The 23,286-nt window shown below is 38.5% G+C and overlaps 1 protein-coding gene across 1 annotated transcript in view; it reads left to right on the top strand.

The window, feature by feature from the left end:
- Positions 1-1,979: 1,979 nt before the first annotated feature.
- The window catches only part of gabrg3 (gamma-aminobutyric acid type A receptor subunit gamma3), an 81,241-nt gene continuing 59,934 nt past the window's right edge, over positions 1,980-23,286 (top strand). Inside the window, exons 1-3 of the mRNA XM_008292571.1 lie at positions 1,980-2,032; positions 2,277-2,422; positions 21,679-21,746. Coding sequence (XP_008290793.1) covers positions 1,980-2,032; positions 2,277-2,422; positions 21,679-21,746 — 267 coding nt within the window. The remainder of the gene's footprint in view (positions 2,033-2,276; positions 2,423-21,678; positions 21,747-23,286) is intronic.

The following is a 23,286-nucleotide window of genomic DNA, read 5'->3' as shown; positions in this document are numbered from 1 at the left end:
TTAACCCAAATATCCTTTTCTAACCAAGTAGTTTTGGTGCCTAAGTTTAACAAACTTCAACTGAAAATGCAAACAAACACCAAGTGGAAAACAGCAAGTAGAAGTCAACACATGACTTAAGTGAAAAAATCAAACTGTAATTATGATTGAGAATCAAATTCACGTCCCTGTCAAAGTCTGCTGAGTTACAGCCCCAACAGTTTGTCTAGCCTACCAAATGCAGACTTTAGTTCCTCTTTGTTGAGGGTAATTGCAGCTCTGCCGCCATTAAATGAGTTAATGACAGCCTACTGAGCCTGCTAGAAGGTGGAACCGGTGTCTGCTGGCTCATACGTAGAGAAAAAGATCCATAACGGACATTTAATGAGCCAATAACATTCAAAACCCTGACGACGTCATCAGGGTTACCTTGCCGGTTGGAAAGGTGTGGACTGACGAGTGTACTTCAAAAACGTTCTTGGCCTCACCATAAAACATCACAGAAGACTGTTCTTGCATGATTTTAAACCTTTAACTTCAGTGCACTTGGTCCACCAATGTTCAAGCTTTACCATCTCTTTGTGGAACAAAGTCACATCTTGAGCCTCCACATACTCCTCAACAGATACAAGGCTTTATAGCACACAGCTAAAAGTGGAGTAATTCCACTTGTTTACAGGTGAGAACTTTTTGAAGTACCCTCGTATAAAAATCTGAAAAGTTGTAAAAACAGGAGAAGCTGCCTTGTGGGAAACATAGGATGGAGTCTTTTTGAAGTTCAACCCACACTAGAGACTAAAAACCAGGATGTCCGAGCCTCTACTGCTTTGTTTTTTGTTGCAGCGCTCAGTGGAGTACCCTCCTAAATAAATCACATCATCACAGAATGAAGACAACAAAATGCAACATGACAAGGGCCCTCAATTACAATTACAAACACGGCCACAAAGGCGGCTTCATTCTGAATGAGGCTGCATGCCAATTAGTAGCATTTGGTAGCTTTAAAAGGGCTCTGGCAGCACTTTGATATTCAAGCTTTCAAATGAATATGTGGTAACTAGCAAGAGTAGCAAAGAGATGGTGTGACATGCTCAAACTGCAGGTGCATCACACACACACACACAAAAAGACAAAAAAGAGCTGCAACAATGAATCAATGGCCAAAAGATTATTGGAAACTATTTCAGTAACTAATAGATCTGGTAATTAATAATTCAATGCACTCATCCAAGTTGTTATTTGTGAGGATTTTTTTATTTTTTTTTTTAGCATAATTTGATCATAAATTTTTCTTATTTCAGATTTGGAACAGTTTCGTTTTACAAAACTGGTCATTTTTGTTGCCTTGTTCACCGTTTTCTGACATTTTCAAGACAAATAAGAGTGATATAAAATAACTGTTACTTGCAACCATAAAAAGACGCATATTTCCAATATATTAGTAACTGGCATGTAAATAATGTATGCAACATTATTCTAAAAATGTTTTGCTCTGTTTGGATTACACACATCCTGCATATAATTAATTTGGAGGAAGTAAGAAAGAAAAAAAAAAGCTAAACAAAACCTATTTTTATGCAGGTGTATCAGAGCTCTTATGAGAACTGCAAAGTGTTCCTTAAGAAAGTGGAGTGACGCAGACTTCGCCACGGAGGAGTTTTTGATGAATTAGGAGGCTTTCGGAGGAGGCTCTCTCAGTGTGCGCACCTGCGTAAAACACCGGCACCGTCCGCAATCGAGGAACCCTGTACAGGACGGTGACAAGCGGCTCCTCCGTCCTTGAATTGAAAAAAATAAAAAATAAAATAAAAAAAGACGGATCTTTTTGAAAACCTGACATTTGATATTTGTATTTTCTAATGATGAGCGACATTTCTGCTGGATTACAAACTATGAAGCGCCGCTCCGTCTCTCTCTCTGAGCAGCTGTGACCGCCGCGTCCAGACGCCGATACGCGCCGTCCTCTCTCAGCTCTACTTGTTGTCCTCCTGCAAGAAACGATGACATCCAAATTGCTGGTTTATGTCTTACTCCTGTCGCTCCTTCACACCTGGTGAGTGGCGCATTCAAGTTTAAACCTTCAATTAAAGAAAAAAGAAAAATGCATGGTGCGTTTTGGCCACGCTCTAAATGCGCACTAATGTTTCCTGAAGAAAACTTTACGCGTGAAGTTTCTGTGACTCTGACATTGTGTTTTTCATACATGCACAGTCTGAGCACTGCAGCCTTGCTTTAAGTCAGTGCTTCTGCCTTTCTTTCTTTTTTTAAACAACCTTCTTTCATTTTCACCTTTGCAGCTCTCTAACAATCGAGTACGAGGAGGACTACGAGGACGTCACTGTGAACCAGATGCTGGCTCCTAAATCCCAGCAAACCGACGCCACGGAAATACTCAATAATTTATTGAAAGAATATGATAAGAAGCTGCGGCCGGACATCGGAGGTGAGGGTCACTTCTGCACAGTTACTCACTAAACTAGTCGCAGACTGTAAATGCAGATCAGGGATCTTATCATACTCATGCACAATGACCGCTACTGATGATTTCTAACTGAGCTGAGTGAAATCTGCAGATTGCGTTGGCTTTAAAATCTGATGAATGTGCAGACAAGTGAAGTCTTTCAATCTTTGAGTTCAAGCAGCAGGAATAGATAATCAAATGTGTCACACTAGTGAAAAGGCTGATTTTAAAAATGTAAGATAAGACACAACCTGCATAACAATCCCCTCCGAGGTAGAGTTTATTCAAGTCCTTATAAAGAAGAGATGTCTTCATAGGTTGAAAAAAAAAACATTAATACAACTTTAATCAATAAAACCAAGTATGATGAGGATTCAGAATGCTATAGGAGTGAAAGTAGATGCACAGAATGAAAATACAAATAGATAAATGTTGAATTTGACCTGAAATACAGTTGTAGTGCTGGCATAAATGCAAAAAAAAAGAAAGAGAGCAGTAAAGACACTGTTAACTAAAGGCACGGAAGAACAGCAGAGTTTTTAGTTCCGATTTTCAAGTGGAGGCATGTTTGCGATCATCAGGAAGGAGGTTCCATCTGTGTACAGCATATTAAAAACGCTAGGCATTAACAGCTACAACTGATGACAGAAGCAAACAACAACATAAAGAGAATGTTTTGAACTTTGCATTTATATTCTGAATGGGGGAGTTAAAAGTCTGAGAGCACTGGTAAGCATACTTCTATTTTGCATATTTTTTAAAATTTATAAATAATTCATTATAACCAGCATAAATTTTGAAAAGTCACCACAAAGTCAAAACACATTTTTTGCATGTGACGTTTCACTACATGTCATGTAGTTGCAATAAATGACCTTAGCTCCAAACTCAACCAGATTTATGTTACTTCGATGCTGTAAAATGACACATGAAAAGCTTAAAATGCAAAAAATATGACAAAGGAAATGTACCTGAAGTCGTGTGTTGTTTAAATGCATTTACATTAAATCAGGTTAACACTGGAGCATGAACTTCCCCACTTTGTTCAAACCCGATAACTCATCTTTTTTCCAGCATAACACGATAATAGCTGATTGTCAAGCAAATCTCAAAAGGTTGCAAAAATTAAAAAATGAAGATTAAGCATGTTGCCATTAACTGCTGTGAAGCTGAAAACCTTGACTGCATCGTGTCATCAGAAGGAGGCAGTATAGGCTACATTATTCATGGCTGTCGTAAACAGAGTAGAAGAAAAACTAATAAAGATTTGGGAAACTACAGATTGTTTGCTGACGGCTTAAAAACCTCGTAGAAGAAACAAATTAATCTTTGACCTTGTAACGAGACAAAAATGGAGAGAAGCATTCAGGTATTCTTTATAATCAGGCAAGTTTGAATTATTCTTTTATGTCAGCTAGAACAGACCATGTTTCGTGCTTTCTCGGGACGAAGACGATGAAAGAAGCAGCTGATCAGTCATAAGAGTCAAATGTCCGCGACGTCCGAACTAATTTCGTTTTTGTAATGTAATTCTTTAAAATGTGCATAAAAAAACGCATTATGGAAACATGGCTAATTTTCCAAAGAGCTTCTTGTCATGTGAGGAATGTTTGGCTCAGACTCCAAGTGTTCGGTGGGGTTGAGGTTGGATGACTTTAGAGAAAAAAGGTGACACCTCTCGGTCGTTTCTGGTCTTTGAGGTCTGAGCTTTGAGTTGTGTTTGGGCTCATTGTCCTGCTGCTGTATGAATCCTTCTCCACAAAGATGCAAACCAGAGGGTGGAGCATGTCTCTGAAGTATCAATGCTTCCCCTTGGTCAGTCAAGTGTCCAACTCCAGAGCAGTAAACCTCCCAGATTTTAATATTCCCAACAGCATGTTTCACTGTGGGTTTAATCCACTATGATATCATTCTCTGTTCTGCTGGTGTCCTTACATACGAGGTGTGTCAGAAAAGTTCCAGGACTGGTGTCACAAAAGATATATTTCAAATCCAAACTACAAACTACAAGTTTTCCCCTTCAAAGTAATCTGCCTGGAGTCTGACACACGTTCCCAGCCTTCTCTGCCACGTCACCATGCACACCTGGAAGGATTCTTTTGGCATCCTCTGCAGCTCCGTCATCACAGCAATCTTGATGTCGTCCATGTCTTCAAAACGGGTCCCTTTGATGACCCCCTTGAGCTTTGGGAAGAAGAAAAAATCCTACAAAGCAGGTGGGGTGAGTAGGGAGGTTGCTCCAGCACAGCAATATTCTTCTCAGCCAGGAACTGTCAGATGCTCAGAGCGTTGTGAGCAGGCGTGTTGTCATGGTGAAGCAGCCATGACTTGTCCTGCCACCATTCTTGCCTCTTCTTGTGCACTAAAGGAAGCAAACGCCACAGGATCGCCTTGTAGACGTGCTGGTTGATCGTCTGAAAGGGAAAACTCATAGTTTGTAGTTTGGGTTTGAAATATATCTTTTGTGACACCAGTCCTGGAACTTTTCTGACACACCTCTGTTTCCGCCACTAATCTGTAACTGGAATTCATCAGTTCATTTTTGCACCATCTACTGTAAAACGCAGCTCTGTCTTAGCCCAACACTAGTGTTTTTGTTCCCCGGCTGAGAAGTGGTTTGGAGACTCTCCTCGTCCTCAGAGAAACTACTCGTCAGCCTTCTTTTGACAGGACTTCTGCTGATTAGAGTCTTGTGCTCTTTATTCATCAGAACTAAATATGAGCTTGCTTTTTTATCTCTTTGTAAACAAACAAATGAGCACCAACTGTGCATTCAGCCTTTTGCAGTAGCTCTGCTTTTTTTTTTTTCCAACTTCTTTTAACTGTCTTTTTGCCACGTTTGTTTGGATTATTGCTGGCAATTTATTTGAGCTGTGCCATCTCTGGACATGCTGGTTAGAAGACTTTTTTTTTTTTTTTTCACCACCTTGCGACCGCTTTCATTCAGTGGTGCTGTTGCATGGCGACCTCAACAAAAGTGGACATCCCCGCATAAATCAGAGGACACCCAGAGGATGCTGAGGATCCAGATAACAGAGTCTGATGGGGAAGAGCACATAAAAGCCACATCTCCCTTCTGTCATCATCACTGAAAATGTGAGATTGTTGAACATCAAGATGGACCAGCCAGTAGCCTCAGTGCGGAAATGAGGGGACTTTTTGTGAGTGCAGTGTTATGCGCCTCATAGGAACATGGCTGCAGGAATTATATCCATTGCCAGCTTTCACACAGTTTGGGCAAAAAGGAATAAGTCTGAGAGTGGCAGTGAAAGAGGTGGTGGGCTTTTATTAACAAAGGACGCCTCACACTACATACCCAGGAAGCTTTCACATGCCATCTTGTTGTTGTACATCTGTCCCGCCGCTAACATGGCAACTATGACGTCATTCACTCTGCTACTGCGAGACTCCAGACTCTGCATTTCAGTGCTCTCATGTCTTCTTGTATTGCGTATTATTTCTTGTGTTCTTGTAAAATTTAACAACTGTCACACATATGAGCAACTGATGACAAAGCAATTAGTTCTGATTGACGGTGTGTACACGTTTGGTCTTTCTGATTTTGCTTTGGACACAACTTATCCAGCTTCCACAAAGTGTTTTACTTTCTCAACGTTACTTAACATTAGGAAGGCCCCTCTTTGCTCAGACTAAGAATCAGACACTTGTATTCAGTTTCAATGTCATACTTCTCAATATCTCAGTGCTACTTACTGAGCAATGCTCTGAAGGAGACTTGAGGCACAGACATATTTACAGCATGTGAACTGCTGCCGGTTGATTTAGTAAAACAAGTCTGATAAGTCGATCAAATTCAGCTGAATATCATCGAAACGCTGTTTCAATGAAGGATGCAAATCGAGGAAATCCTTCCCTTGTATAAAGGCATTAACAAGGTCAGTGCCACTAAATAAATTCAATTTCATTGACTGAGAAATGGTGCAGAATCGGAACTTCATTAGTTTTTAAATGTTTCTAAATGGTTAATCTAAAAAAAAAAATGTGATTTTTGATGTGCTCTGAGACTTTTAGACTGCACTGTACATACATTGGGTCAGTTTTTAACAATATATGGATCTTTAAAGGTAGATTGAGCATTTCTAATCGTCAACTTCAGTAAATATCTCCTCATGGTGTGCTAGCGATCCGTTCCATCACCTGACTGGGATGTTATTAGCCCCTTTGAATAGCTGTCATCATCGCACATCATTCACATGCGTAGTGAGAACCGCCTTCACCTTTAGGTCAGGTCAGTAAGCTGGATTTAAAAACAAATAAAGACTTAATGTTGTACTATTTTTTATTTTTATTTATTTTTTTACTTTAGCCTCTTTTTGACTTTTATTTTGACTTCAGTCAGTGTTTGGTTCACTTAAAACATTTAGGCACCAAAACTACTGGGTTAGGTTTAGAAAAGGATTATGATTTGGATTAAAATACGTTCTGGTGCTCTGGTGCTCACCACGCCTTTACATGCATTTATTGACACAACTGCATGAGGTCACCTGTGTTATTGGGTTTCATTTCTATGTTATTGTGGTTTATTAGTGATCAGAATAGATGATAATGATCTACTGAGCCTACTAGAAGGTGCAGGTCCCTACTGGCCCACATGTAATATCATCTGAATCAGGTGCACCTGTTCTGTGTGTGCTTAGAAAATAATCTGGTGTTCTACTTTATGGCAGTTTGTCCTGGTTGAGTTCAGGCTCGTTTATGGTTGTGCACAAGACAGTGGGAGCTTCAGGAGAAGGTGAGATGTCGGGGAAAACAAGGCAGTGGTAGTAAGAGGGAGGGTAAATCTGACACATGTTCACTATCTAAATATGCAAACATGCTAAATATCAGCAGAATCAGTCTCCACCTTAAGCAGGTAGAGGCTGTATCATATTTTTAGTGTTTTTTAGGCTGTCATGGGTTGTTTTTTGTTTAAGTAAAGTGTAAATCATTACATTTTTGAGCTGAGTGTCTCTTACTTACTGACCTACAGAAACAAAGGGTCAAGATGTAACTGATTAGCATGTCCTCATGAATATAAATTACATTTCAAGGTTGAAACTGTGAGAGGAGGACAGAGATACGAGGAGTCGTGTAACTCACTGACTTATTTTCTCACATATACAGCAGATGTGTTGTTTGTCTATCCGATGACCCAACATTCCCGACCGGTTCTTTCACCGAGGCTGTGCTTCTGTTACACTCTTTTACGGTTTGGAAAGTGTCCTTTGGTGGCTGGATGTTGCCATATGGTAATGTAGTGGCAGTCAATGCATAACAAAGATAGGCTTCATATAAAACACTTATGTGAATCATTGGTTGTAAGATTTTAGTTTTAAATAAGATTCAGCTGCTGTCTGGGTAAAAATAGCAAGCATGAACTTGTTGCAGACCACAGCTACTGCAGTTCAGAGTAGAGCTGGAGGTCAGTTTTCATCCAGCTGAGAAACTCCAGCGAAACAACACACGAATCAGCAGGAGGCACCCAGCTGACACTCAAGACGTCAACAGCCTGTTGTGTTTTACACAGCGTGCACTGCCACTGACATGGCTGTTATCTCAGATTAAATGTGTGATCACAACTTCTTCATCGCTGATGGAGCCTTTTTGCATTTGTAGTCATGACTTTCATTAAATGTGGCTAACTAGCAGCTCTCTGACTGGTGCTGGTCTGTTTATCTTTGATAAGAGATCAGATTGTAATCTAAAGCTGCTGTAGTTGATATTTACATTATTAACAGTGGATGAGATTACTGTCTATAATGTGAAACTCGTCACTTGAAAGTATTTCTTAATTTAACAGATACATCTTTTGACATTTTACTCTCTCTCTTTTGTCCTTCCTCGGCTATCATGCTCACTGACCTTGCAGTCGCCAGCATAAGATCAAATGTTGACATGTGTAAATAAATGAGTTTCCTTATTTGTTGCATTTCAGACAGTTTATTGCCATATTTTAGCCTATTGCTATAAGTTTATTGCACATTTCCCAATGACGATGTATCAGTCAGCACTACCAGCCAGGCAGTGCTTTAAAAGTATCCAAAAATGACAGACAGTTGGTACGTTTTGAAAATATTTGTTTGTAATAATGATCAAAGTGACATGCGTAGTGTCAGTAGCAAAAAAGTCGCATCATTTTCTCCTGTAGGGATCTACGGTGTTAAAGCAAACAGTATGGGGGCATTATTGTAGCAAAACTATTTGTCCATGCGTGTGGAGAGTTGTCTGTCTGTATCTCAATCCGTTCGTCCAAAGATTTGTCAATGTGTAAAAGAAGTTGTCAATGTGAAACGGAATCTACAAAAGTCGTCTCACAGTTTGTCTGTTTGTAATCAGGTTTTCAAATGTGTAAAAATCTGCTCATCTGTATTAAAATTCGGACATGTGATAAAACAGTCTTTACCATCTGTATAACTTGAATCCCGTGTTGTCCATCTGTTACCACGGATACCAAGCCACATAAGATCTGTTGTTTTGGCCTGGTGGAGAGGGGACAGTAAAAAGCAAATATGACTGCTACCCAGGATGTCACAGAGGGACAGGCGTACATGACCTCACACATTGAGCTCTGGAAAACACCTTTTGATGTGGTCCTGAGAGAGCTGATCCCACTTTCACATCCCAGCTGCCACTTTCTCAGTGTCACTTTCTCTGTGTGTCACTTTGACTCCAATAAATAAGCCTAACCTCTCGCTCTCCTCACTTATCTTCTGTCTCTTGTACGTCCACTCAGCCTGTGGCCAATTTCAGGTGCTTTTATCTGCCTCGCTCAGTGCTCTAAATCCTCTCCTGTCTCTGTGGCACAAACAATCTGGCACATTGTTGGTCTCAATGTGACCATGTCAATAAGATTCATGTGGTAGAAATGCAGTTTTTCTTTTATGGACTTTGTTTTTTCATTATACTGTTCATGTGTATGACGCTGTCAAGTAGGAGATTCCCTGATCAAGCTGTCCTAAATCACAGAAAAAAAGAGAAAAAACAAAGTCTGTGTAATTTCTCTATAGTTTTGTAATATCCCTAAAATATTCTTTGTCGAAACAGAGTTACATATAACTGCATTGCAATTGACAGAAAATATACTTCAAAGTTCATTGAGTGGACTTTTCAGTCATGTCATGATCTTCATGAGAACATAGGACCCAGGCCCAGTTGTCATAGGGTTGCAGATGTTTTATTTTAATGGTATACTATCAAGTTCATATGGCTAACTGAATAACAAACTAATTACACTTCCAGCATATTCGCTTGCAAGATTCAGCCAACTTTTTTCTCCACTAACTAATAAGTGAAATATCTGGCTCTTTGTTTCTCTATTGTTTGATACAGGGCTGATTTTAAACGCATTTTCACTAAAAGCTGACAAAAACAACAACAAAACACACAATGACAGTTTGTAGTGAAAGTCACCCAAATTGTAAACTCTTGAGGGCTCATTTTTTAGGATTTTATGTCAAACACAGCTCCAGCAATGCACTGGCTGTGTCCACTTACAACTTTACAATGAATCATTTTTAGATTGTGTAAGGTGAAAAATCTCAATTATCAGCTGCCTATTATATTTAAAGTGGCATATTTTATTCATAATTTCCATGTCACAGAAATGATTTTCTCTGGCAGAAATGAGTAGGAGTGATGAATGCAGTAATCCAGTAAACAATTCATGGATATAGTAGGATTTTCACATTTTATGGATGTTGTGTGTGCGACACTGTTCAGCTGTCAACTGCAGGATGTAGCAACTACGTGTCTGAATAATAAACACTGTGACCTTTTCACTAAGCTACTTTAGGGACTGGACTACCGGATCCTCTTTTTCTGGTCTTTTTCTTGGCTTTTCCCCGTACACACACACACACACACACACACACACACACACACAGAGTCATTTTCACGGGATATTATTATTCTATAGAGTATCAGAGATCTGTATTCCTCTCTGGTCACCCAGCCAAAGCGGACTAAATTAACTTGTATGGATAATTTCAAAGAAGCTATGATAAATGGGATGTGGGCAATTAGCATTTCTCTTTTTTTAATTCCCTTGACCACAGACCACAGATAAGTAAATTAGAAAGCCATTTGTTGTGATGCGGGTCCTTTGATGGCAGATGGCGCACTAAAGTCAATTGACCTTGTCATCTTGGCATTAATGAATGTGACTTTTTAAACCCACAGTTAAACAACAAGGGGCATTTCTACTGCGTGGCTTGAATGTAAAGTGGTATCTGTGCAGGTAGTCCACACTAAACTGAAAAAGTCTAAACTGTGTCTTAGTTTTCTTTTGTCTTACTTTATTAGTGGGCTGCCTGTTTGATGTTTATTGTTTTCAAGAGAGGGTTAACGATTAAACTTGAGTTTCATCCACCCAGTGTCGTATCTCAAAGGCCATATATAGGTTCTGAAATCAGAATTGGAAGAAGCTTTATTGGTGAAGTATGTGAACATATACAAGGAATTTGAATCTGGTGACGTCTTTGCTCTCAAAGTAGTTACACAAAATAAAACACACATGCATTTAAACAAGGGCAACAGGTCACAGACGGAAAAGAGTGCTATGTACAACTATGGGTATTTATAAAAGAGCATGTTTAAAGTTAAGAGCATGTTTAAATATTGATACCCTATATCCACCTTATATCCATGAGGTAGGGTGAAACACAAACCATTTATACCCATCACTAATCAAAAGTACATTCTTTTGTAATAACATTTCTCTTCCTCAGTTCACGACACTCAGGATTTTGTAGATGCAGCTGCTCTTGGTCTGGTTTGACGAGTAGCTTCTGGTGGCTAATGCTATCTCATGTTAGCAAACTTTAGACAGAAACTGAAACTGTAAAGTGACATTACTGAGTGGGATCACTGAACTCATTATGTGAATCTCTTGTTAGGACATAGCACTGACCTCTAAACGTTATTTGTGACTGCAGTGGCTGCCATTTAGAAAAAGTTTGATAACTTCACTTTAATTATAATGGATTTTTTTTTTCTTTTTTGGCTCAAAGTCACTCGTCTAGTTTGGAGTCACAGTACGTTGTGTCAAATTTCAGTCCTCCACTCACTGATTGAAGCATTGTATATACACACAAACACACATATATTTAATATATAAGTGGATCTTGAGTACAGATTATTTCGTCAAACTTAAATTGCAAGATCAAGATTAAACTAATTTGACTCACCAGATGTAAACTGTGGGTTTAAGCATTTCAGGTGACTTTCTCCTCCCCTTCAGCTATCTACATGTTACTGCTTCCCTTCACTACAGAAATAACAACAAAACTTCAGGTTTTACTGAGGATTTGGTGCATCAAATCCAAATTTTGAATTTGGAAATGTGAATTTGGTTCAATAAAGAAGTCCTGCTGGTTGTTTTTAGTGAATTCTCCATTTTAATGAGAGTGCTCACCTCCCTGTATGCAAATGTTCCACCACAACAATTCTTCTATGACTACTTTGCAGTACCATCATTGCTGTATCATTGGTATAGCACAGGCCAATACAATTGCGACTGGATTTAAAAAACACAACAAGCCAATGCATTTTCTTCCCTATATGGCAGAACAATAACATGCATTCTGTGCTTCAAATTGGAGACTAGACTACAGAGACTGAGATTAAACAGACACTCAAAAGATGACTCAGTTATAGGTGTAAGCACATGGCCATCTATAAAGATCTTTACAGTATGTATGATTGTGACATATCAATCAACACCAAAATGTCCCCTCAAGTATTGGTTATCAAATAAATATGAATATCTCACATAGCTTTTGCGTGCCATTAAAAATATTTACATTGCAGTTAATTATGGGAGTCCATCACAGATTATCACTTGTTTCCTCAGAACAGAACATATTTCTCTCTCACACTTGCAACAACAAACAGCATAGGAAAAAAAAGAAAACCCCACAAAATGTACTAAGATGAAAATACAACTCCAAGATGTGACTCAGCTTTAGTTGCAGCCAATTTGCAGTTATTTTCCCACACGAGCATTAAAGAGCCCTCCTTAAACTAGCTGTGGTGTCTACTTACTGGGTGACAGATGATCGGCCGGGCTACAGCTAGCCTGAGGGCGGTGATCTGTTCTGCTTTCTGAATATTTCAGAGCCCTTGGCATTTCCTCTAGTAATGAGCCTGGACAGCGAGAGGAGAAGTTGAAGCCTTTATGCCATCAGTCATCACGCTGTGGCTCAGAGTATGTAGACGCCAACCAAGAATAGGCTGTGACTCTCCCACATGTAGTTATGTCATCGGGAGTTCCTGCTAGCTTCTGTGATTAATGAGGAGACAGAAACGTGCGACAGCAAAGACTCAGGCCATGGTTCAAGACAAGAAACAAGCAGACAATGATAAAACTCTTAAAGTTTTGGGTACTTATCTATCTATACACCGCATAATCTTCACGAGGGTCGTGGGGGGCTGGAGTCTATCCCAGCTGACTTAGGGTGAAGGCAGGGGACACCCTGGACAGGTCACCAGTCCATCACAGGGCTACACTTAGAGACAGACAACCAAGCACACTCACATTCACACCTACGGACAATTTAGAATCACCAATTAACCTCAACATGTTTTTGAGGCCGGAGAACCCGTAGAGAACCCATGCAGAAAGATTCCAGTGCCCCCACCAGGACGCGAACCGGCAACCTTCTTGCTGCGTGGCAACAGTGCTACCAACTGCGCCACCTTGCAGCCCTATTGGGTACTTAGTGGAGACAAATTTTATTATGGTTAATCTCATGACGGATGCCTTTACTGCCAGAAAAAGGGAAGAAACTGAAAAATAGACTGCAACAAAGGGTTGTTTAAACAGTTGATTAATCTGTTGATTATTTTCTTGATAAATCTGTTAGTTTTTTGCTCTTTAAAATGCCCCCAAAAAACTCAAAAACATGAAAACTGTCAATCAGTGTTTCCCAAAGGCCAAGATGACAGTGTCTTGTTTTGTCCAAAACCCAAAGATATTCAGTTTACTGTCACAGAGGAGAGAAACCCGAATATATTACATTTTAAAAAGCTAGACTTAGAGAACTTCAATTTCTTCCATTTTTTAAATAAAGCAAAAACAAAAATATTGTTCAATTAATTGATCATTAAAATAGTCTCATTAATTTAAGAGTTAAACTGTAATCTTTTAATTGTGGCAGTTCTAATAGAAAAAATGTAGAAATAAAATGACCGCATATATAAATTATGACATATTAAGCTTGAGATGCATCAAAATTATGAGTCAAGTTTATAAGTTTGTGTTAGTTTGTGAAAATGTGTATTACTAAGACATAATTATTTCTAGACTGTTTTACATCATTCTATATAACACAAGTAATGGCAAGCAAAATATTAGTCACTCTGGGAACCATGGTGCAAGTTGTAATAAAAAAATAGACAGAATAGAAGAAAAGTCGGCTACATGGTAGACAGTAAGGGAAGTCTTAATCGATACTATTATACTACTAAGAGTTTGAGATGTGTCTGTGATAACTTGTCGAGGAAGAGGTGCACCATGTTCCACTGCAGTAGCTCAGGGCAGAGTAACTTTCTGCTAATGTTTACATTGATGGACCATTTAAATCAGTGCCACGAAGCTCTGTATAATGAGAGAAAAGCCAGATTTGAATGTTCCCCTAAGCAAAAAATAAAAAAAACAAAAACTATTTTGGATGTCTTTGCCCGTCTTGCGATATAACAAAGTTGTTTGTTTTTGTTTTTGATGCAGATGCACTCCCCTACAAAATAACCATAATCATTCGAGAGTAAATCATTCTTTCCAAATGTAGTTATTAAAGTCATCTGGCAAAAATGGCTGTATTTTCTCAAACTGTAGAAAAACTAAATATCACAATGCCATCTTCTTCCAATATCCTGCAGCCATAATATTTAGCACATATATAAATTAGATATTTAATATTCTAGACGTACAATGACTAGACAACTGCTAGTGTATCAAGGCAAACCGTAACTAAAAACTAGATTGAAAAAATCTTTTTTTTTTTTAACATTCTGTGACACAATGTTCATTTCGCAATGCTATTTCTCGATTTATATGCAAATCTATAGAGAATGTATCCTTACGTAATATTGTGACATCGATTCAACCGTGTCTCGCTCTGTTTGTTATTCAAAGAGCAACGTTAATCCTCTTTATTCCAGCACTGGCCAGCCATCACTAATATGCAGTGTAGGCAACACCTACTCACTGCCCTGTTCCTTTTTGTGATTGGTGATGAGGAATTACTGAAAATCAAAGATGGATTATCTTCTTTACTGAGGAGCCATTCAGGAGAGGACGTGGTGGGAAGAGCCAGACTCTCTCACAATAACATGAAGGGTTATAGAGGTCAAAAGAATTGATCAGGTTGACTCTTCACACCAGTGGAAGTTTCATCAACTCATTAAATACTTCAGTCTTTTGTAAATGGGGGAAAGTCACCCTTGCTGAGGGCACAGATAATGAAGCTGCATCTGCATTGTTAGGTTGTCAGTTGTTAGACCAGTCACACAGACTAGAGCAGGAAGAGATAAAGAGAAGTGGCAAAAAACATAGACTTAAACGCCACTCTATGATTTTTTTGTTGTTGTTCAACTCAGCCTCTTTGAAAAAGGATAGCAGGATAATGTGGCCTGAGAAGGACATTTCTAATTCTATTTAACCACAAAAAGGCAAATATCCATCCGTGGTCATGTGGTCTTGTTTGCCATAAATATCACCGTCAGAGTGTCAGACAGACAGAGGAGGCTGTAGTTTGTCTCGGCTCTTCACCAGCAGTTAATGTACATCCATTCATCAGACAGGGCCGGGCTCCAGTGCAAACCTGGAGAGAGATTAGCCAATGTCTCTGTGGACCTGTTCGTCATCCTCTGCCCACCCTAATGACAAATAAATCTCAACGGAGGTTATGGCTTCCCTCTGCCTCTCACCGAATGATTTTATAAATGTCTCCGAGAGCTCGTTCACCATTGTGGAGCAGATTATACCCTCCCTGGAGAGAGTTCAGTCTCTGTTATTCCCTTGTTGTTATTTAAACTGCCCATCATCAGACTTTTATTGTATTGGTATTTGAGGAGATAGCCCCCCTGAATAGTACAGTATATTTAGTATGACCATTCAGAATGTTTCACTGATGGCCGCGCAGATAAATAACCCACACACAACTGCTAATTAATTTCTACTTCATGTTATCTATTTCCCTAAAGTTAATGAGCTGCCTCCATTTACTGAATGACTGGTCACAGCCTAACTGCTGCTAAGTGGCATTGTAGGCAGGTGCAAAATTATAGCCTGCAACACAATTAGCACTGTATAATGAAGAAATAATGTAATGCCGCTTCATTACCAAAGGTGCAAATCTTCAAAGGGACATAATTAACAACTGTAATACTATTATTGTTTGTCTTTTTTACAACCCACACCTTAAGCTCCGTTTCTGCTGTAGCGCAACACAAGCAGAACGTCCCGTTCTAGCATTGTTTACAGCATTTGTAGTGACAGCAATGACAGGCCACATTCATTTAAAAAAAAAAAAAAGTTCCTCATCAGTTCCATGATGGACAGGACATACGGTGCTTTCCATGTGGCTTAACCATTAGATCAGTCGACAAGCCCATTATAATCAAAATCATCATTTTTGTCAAATATTTGCTGGTTCTAACTTCTGAAATATAAGGATGCTATTCTTTGTTATACATAACAGTACAATGAGTATCTGTTATTTGGGATTTTGGACTGTGGGTCAGACAGTTGTCACTGGACTGTGTGGAATCACACTGGGCATTAATTATCATCCTCAGACAAAATTATCAACCAAATAATCGAGAAAATATTCAGTGGATCATTTAGCACTAAAAAAATAACTTAATTGGAGCCCTGTGCAGAATGACACACAAAAGTAATGACATGAAATATAAATTCAAATAATTATATAATACAAATGTAAGACCAACCTTAATAAACTTCCGCAACATCATTATTTACATAATTTTTCTATGTATCTGAGAAGATTCCACATTCGTCAGTGCCTATATGGATTAAAACAGCAGGTTTCTTTTCACAGCCTGTAGAATCAGGTCATCTGTAGAATGCTGACCTTTTGTGTTGATTGTATATGCATCCTGTGAATGTAAATGTTCCTGCTGGTCATTTTTAACTGGACAACTCAGCCAGACAACACGTCACAAAGAGGACATACTTAAACAGTCATTTATGATGATGAAATTAGTAGTAGGTATCCAATTAAATGTAATCCATCATCACAATCCTTGTCCAAAACACTGAGCTCCACATGATTAGTTTTCATTGCACTGTTTGAGCATCACACTACTTCCTGATGAACAAAAATTCTAAAAGCAGATTGGTTCCAAATGAATATAGAAACCGTTACCCAGCAGAGTTCCTCTATATAATAAAGCATGTAGTATATTGAGGATCAGTGTTCATTTTGGCACCTGATTTTGATTTAGTTTAAGTCTTAAGTCAAAAATGAGTATTAGCCAAATCAACTTTTTTGTTTGTTTGCAATAAACAAAAACGAAAAAAAAAGGTTGTTTTTAACTGTGACATTTTAGTCTCCTTTTTGTGTTTTCAATTTTTATATCACTCAAAGACTTCAAGGCCACAGTTGCTACAGTCTTTGTGTACGGTTACTATGGTTACATATGTTATTATAGTCTATGGCGACGTCAGTGTGATAAAGATCCAGCGTCCTTGTTCCTCTGCTCTGCAGTATTACAACAGATGGACTCTTCTCAGTAAATCCAGTTATTATCTCCAAACTGAACCGCTCTCTTTGTTCGGTTCTCCTAGCATTGGCATTACTGCAGCTGCATGCTCTCTCTCCTGAAGAGCAGCGGGTTATTCAGTTGAGGAGTTCTGCTTTCTTTACTGAATATCTGGAGTGCCATCATTAATACTACATGACTGACTTTATCCTTCTGACAACACCTTGAACCACATCTGACACAAGTGATGCAAATGTTATATCTACATTACCTGTATTAGATTAGCACTGTTAGATTAACATTAGTTTACATTTTTTATACCTATCAGCTGCTGCCTGCATGTTCGTAATTTGTTTCTGCTGTTTTATTTCCACTTCTCACTGTCATTTGTAGATGAGTTTAGTTCATAAGTTCATTTACTCTCAAGAACAAGCAGACGACATTACTTCTGCTTCTAAAGTACACATTATTGTTGGTAAAAAAAAAAATAAAAAAATCCTTAATAAATGGCAGTACAATGGATCCAACAGATCAATCTATTGAACAACATCGCTAAAAAACACTGCATTAAAACAGTGATTAGTTCATTTGCCCACTTGACTGGTTTGAACATTAGGATTTGGTCTTTATTATTGGATGAAAAGAGAAAAACATTTCATCATAGTTTCCACTATGAAATCTTACTTTTTTAAATGTAGTTTTCAAAGTTAAAATGGGCCACAAAGAAATATTTTTCATCATAGTTGTTGAAATTAAAACTGCTATGAATCACAATAGTAAAATAAATAAGATAAATCATTTTTATGTTGTCGATATCCTCCTTTGAAAACAGTGCAACGAGTCAGGAAACACTGTGGAATAAAATTGTATTTCCATCCATTTTTCATGTGTTTTGTGATTGTTATAAACTTGGAGGCGTCAAATAAAAGCTCATAAGATACAAAAATGTTTCCGTCTGCCATTCTCAAGCCCCTCAAAACTAGTTAGCCTCTTAATTAAGCCAGAAAGAATTCAACCCAGGTGCGATGCAACACCAAACTAATCAATAGTTGTCCAGCTCAAACAGCGTGATCGTCCTGAAGGAGGCAGGAACAGCAGCAGGTTACTGGTTTTCAGAACAAACACCCCATTGAGAACAACCAGGAGTTAACCAGTCAGGGTGAAATGAACAATCTTTGCAGTATTTTGAGCTGAAAAACCAAAAGACACACTGTGGGGAAATGTGAGACTTTGATTAAATTGCTGAAAAGAGGCCCAATATGGGGCCTTTAAAATAATGACTGCTGTGCATTATCGATAATAGTAGAAGTCTTTGTTATCAGTGTGTATGGATCTATTTTTGAAGATTGACCTGGTGAAAATTTTAAATATTTTAAATACAGTAATTGGGTTGCACCACCAGGCTGTCTCCATATGAATGTTCTCTGTTTGAGAGAGAAGATTTAGAGGAGAGGAGAATGCAATATCAGTGCTGATTGCCTTCAGTTCATTTCTAGTCTTGGCAAATGCTCTGCAAGTCAAAATACATCCCGCTGCAGGAGCTGACATTATTATTATTATTATTATTATTATTATTATTATTATTATTATTATTATTATTATTATTATTGTTGTTGTTGTTGTTATTATTATGATTATGATGACATCTTGCATACATCGAGCTCACCTGTAGGAGTGTGTTTGAAGCACTTACAGCCCTCGTCCGTGTGGTGGTTTTCTGGCATGAAACGGACGCTGATTAAACCATGATGGAAAAAAGCACTTATGATAAAAACGTATCGGGATCATTCTGTCTAATATTACATTTGGCTCTTTTAAAGTTATTTTCTGATTTTAGAATAGATCTATTCAGGTTGCACACCGGGTGTTGTGCGGTTATGAATATAGCACTTTTGAGAAGGTGCCTCAGCAGGGACTCTGCAGAAGTGTTCTCCAGTGAGCCATCTGGTAGCACGTGAACCGAACGCTACAACAGAGACTGGCAGGTGGAAAAATTCTTGCTGTGGATTTAATTGGCGGAGACACGAAGGCTCTGCAGACAGGTAATGTGAAATGATGTAGGAGCTCTTTGCAATGTAAATGTGAACGCTCATGGCAACAGCGTGTCACAGCTGTCACTTAGACGTTTTAAAGGTTCGCGCTTTAAATGACACTTCTACACCTGAGCATGAAATGATCGGGAGCAGCAGATTTGGGGAAAGCCAGGGGTGTTCCACTATGATTGAAACTTGCTGCACTGGTAGGAAGAGTTAGACTGTAAATAAAAAAGGAAATGTTTCGTGAATGTGTTAGTGTATGTTGATGGGGCGTTGCAGAGTATGAATTCTGGTTAAAAGCCTATGAGGCAGGCCTTCCTCTCTGGCTTGCCAAGACCTTCCTGATGAGGTAATTGTTGGCTAAATGTGACATATATGCAATTACACGACTTAATCAATGGTCAGAGGGACACAGCATTGACACTGTGAAATTAGTGAGAGTGGAGCTATTCATCTGAAATGAAACATCTGTGGTCATATGTGGCCTTTGTAATGTTTCTTCACTTGTATTTAAATAATTTTACGGTACAGTGTGTTTATGTTTTTCCTTAAAGCGGCAATAAGCTCTATTTTTATATCAACACTGGAAAAAGTGACAAATGTAGCTCATATTAACAATTATCACCCCAAGTATAACTAAAAACAAGCAAAAAATGGATCTAAATCAACAAGTGGCCTTTGACCAATGCTAACTATGCCTCATAACCATGAATGTGTCTGCCTTCAGTTCACAAATACAAAAGATTTTTCTTTATTTACATTTTTTGACTGCAGGTGTAAATACTTAAAAAATATTAAATGATAATACATATATTAAACTAAACTCAATGCATATTAACATCAAAATAACCAAAAGTGCGTTGGACCACTTCCAAGTGGTTTCAGAATCTCAGCAAGGCTGTGGTGAAATAATTATATCAGACTGTGATTAAATCAGAAGCTTACAAAGTGCGGGAATCCACCAAAGGTAATCATTTCTATTCTGTTAGCTTCTCACCAGTTGCTCTAATTTCTGCCACTGTGAATCAAATTTCTGCTGCTGATAAACATCACTTTTAGTTATCAGGTTCTGGTGGTGCTATCTGCTACCTGCAGGTGATGTGGTGCTTCATCCTGGTCCAGTTCCATGATAGAAGCTCTGCTGGTTTATCAGTTAATTGCATTCATCTGGTGTCACAGGTGTAATTCAGTTCATGATTAGTTGGTTTGGATAAAAACCAGCAGGGATAAGTGGGAGTGAGACCCAGTGGACGATCCTGTGCTTCGTCTGATATTCCACATTGAGTAAGCACTAATCTGATTGGCTGTTACATGTCATAAGTAACAACCAATCAACAGTGACTGCTGCTGTTTACAGACAGGGACAGATGAGCACATTTTCAGAGTAGAACTGCGCAAGTGTTTGGAGACACAGGTCGCACATTTTGCTTGCACAATTATGCTCATTTAGCACAATTTAACAATGTCAAGCCCAGTTACTCCGAAAATGCCAGAATAATTTTTTTGTTGGTGCCAATGTAACCGAAACTTATTTTGCTGACGGTGCTAGGCTAAGGTCATCACTAAGAGGTCTGCTGTGTCTCTTAGCCTGGAGTATCGTGACATCTTCTTAAACTAAGATTAACTTTAACACTCTGGTCTAACTGACAGACATGTGTCTCTAGCAGAGACATAATCCATAAATACTGAACAGGAAGCACAGTCATCATCATAAATAACAAATTTGTTTTTGTTCCCAGTGGCAAAGGCTATGCTAACAGCTAGCAGATAATTTAGGAAGTAGCCACAGATTACCCTGAAACAGGATCTGGAAAACAACAACTAATAATGCTTTATAATTTGGGCTTTAGTGTGCAATAATAGTCACAGAACAGTGAAAGCTTAACAAAACAGAGAAGAACAACTGCAGAAGTCAAACTATTATTGATCACAATCCATCTAACAGTAAACACAGATGCTCTACAATCATCACTCCTGTTCCTATTGTATGTATTCAGTAGTAGGAATCCTTACTAATGAAGAAGCCTGGTTATGAATGACAGGTTTCCTGCTATCACATGCTGTTAATATATTGCATTTAATGTATATTAGTTTCAAATATGGGCTATCGGTCTTTCATGATTACCAATAAGTGGTATTCATACCAGCACTGAAATAAAGACATCAGTCTATTCCTGGTAGTAGCACGTTGAGTTGTGGTGCCTGATTGTTAAGTCATCTGTGAATACATGGATGCATTATTGCTGCATCCAAGAAAACACTTACATAGATGTTTCATCACATCAGTTTGTGATGAAGACTAATGTGTGATCAACAAGCGTAACTCCCCGAGGGTCGTTTCACTCAACAGTGAGCTTCAAAGGACTCTGAACACTAAAGTTTCATTAATCCAGCTTCACTTTGATTTTCAAAAGAGGCAGGTTTGTGTCTAAATTAAAGCTTTGATCAGTAATTATTTTTTTCTTTTTCCCCACTCAGTTAAACCAACTGTCATCGATGTCGACATATTCGTGAACAGCATTGGACCAGTGTCTTCAATAAATATGGTAAGTCAAACCTTTACTTTGTTTATATGAAGTGACTTGTTTATAACGGTTTCTGAGTTTGAACGGCATGAACAACATACATGGTGCAAAGATGGGAGCAAAGTCTCGAGTAGATGACTCGATGACCAGCAGGTAGAGTGAAAGACAGTGTGTTACAAGTTACAATTGGGTGTTGGATGACCAAAAACCAAGTCTGTTTTCGACTTGGTCAGGTAATGATGTTGTGATTAAATAAGAGTAAAATGCAAGATGGAAATCCACATGTAATGTACAGTGCTACAATAAACACTTTCAACACCAGTAGACACCTCGAGATAAGGATTGAAAATGCAAGTTTAATGAAATTATTTAAGAATTCAAGTAAACAATCTTTGCTGAGCTGATTGAAAAGGTTTTTGTAATGCACATCAGCTTGTAGGTGTATCAAAGCATTCATCCTCAATTTAAGCATCTGAAGGCAAAAGTGTAATTTACCTCTTATTTGCTGAGCCACACTAGTAGTTAGCTTTTAAAATAATTTCATTTAAAAAGTGTGTTTACATGTGATGCTTAATAAGCTTTAAAATGTTGATCTACAGCTTCATTTACATGTACAGGCTCTGAAGTTACAGTGTGAGCACTGTGATGTACATCTTAAAGGACAGCTTTCAAAGGCACAACTTAATCCTTGTGAGCAAACAACCATTGACAGATGGTATAAAAGGTACGACATGAGAACTAATGCCAGTGTTCATCAAGATAGGTAGCTGGTGGTGCAAACTCCCTGGTCTGTGCTACTAAACCAATGAAGAATAAGGTCACATTTGCTAGTGTTTGCCATTGTCTCTATTATCAGGGGTTGTTGTGTGTCAGGTGTTGGAAAAAGTGTGACTTTAAACCCAACTCACATGAGTCTAGAAGCCTGTAGAATGAGAGGCTTTAACCCACTGGCTGAAGAGGAGATGAGAGAGGGATGAAGGCATATAAGATGGATACAGAAATAAAACGGACCACAGAGGTGAGAGATGGGAGCTTTAAAGATACTTAGAGTGGAGTGTATGTGAAGAATGGTCTAGTGAGGGGGAGTTATAGGTTTTCGAAAAGGATACATAGAGTATTGACGGTCAGACGGACAGAGGGGAGATGTTTAGTTCAGATTTCAAGTCAGATTGAAAGAACTGCTAAGCCAAACAGCGAACATTTTCTTGGTCGGATTATCTGATCAGGATCACTTTTGCTGACATTATGGCCTGAGGTCTGAGCTCTAGAAGGAAAATATAAGACGAATCTGTCAGGACAATTAATGTTAATAAATGTCAGAGCAGTGATTAAATATGTGGTGAAAGCCCTAAATGGCTTCAGCCCAGAAGAATGTCTGTGGTTTAGATGAGGTAGTTAATTACTGTGAGTTCTATTGGTGTCAGTGTCAGGGTTATCTGGTATTTGGTCCCTAATTCACTATATTTATTTCCTTTACATTTATACATGTTTAAATGTTAAATTAAACATTTTTTTAACAAAATATCACCTGGAGTTAGGTTTAATAAAATAGAATCAAAAT

This window comes from Stegastes partitus, unplaced genomic scaffold (assembly GCF_000690725.1).
Source record: "Stegastes partitus isolate 25-593 unplaced genomic scaffold, Stegastes_partitus-1.0.2 Scaffold819, whole genome shotgun sequence".
In the NCBI taxonomy this organism is placed as follows: Eukaryota; Metazoa; Chordata; class Actinopteri; family Pomacentridae; genus Stegastes; species Stegastes partitus.
This window is presented reverse-complemented; position numbering and strand designations above follow the sequence as displayed.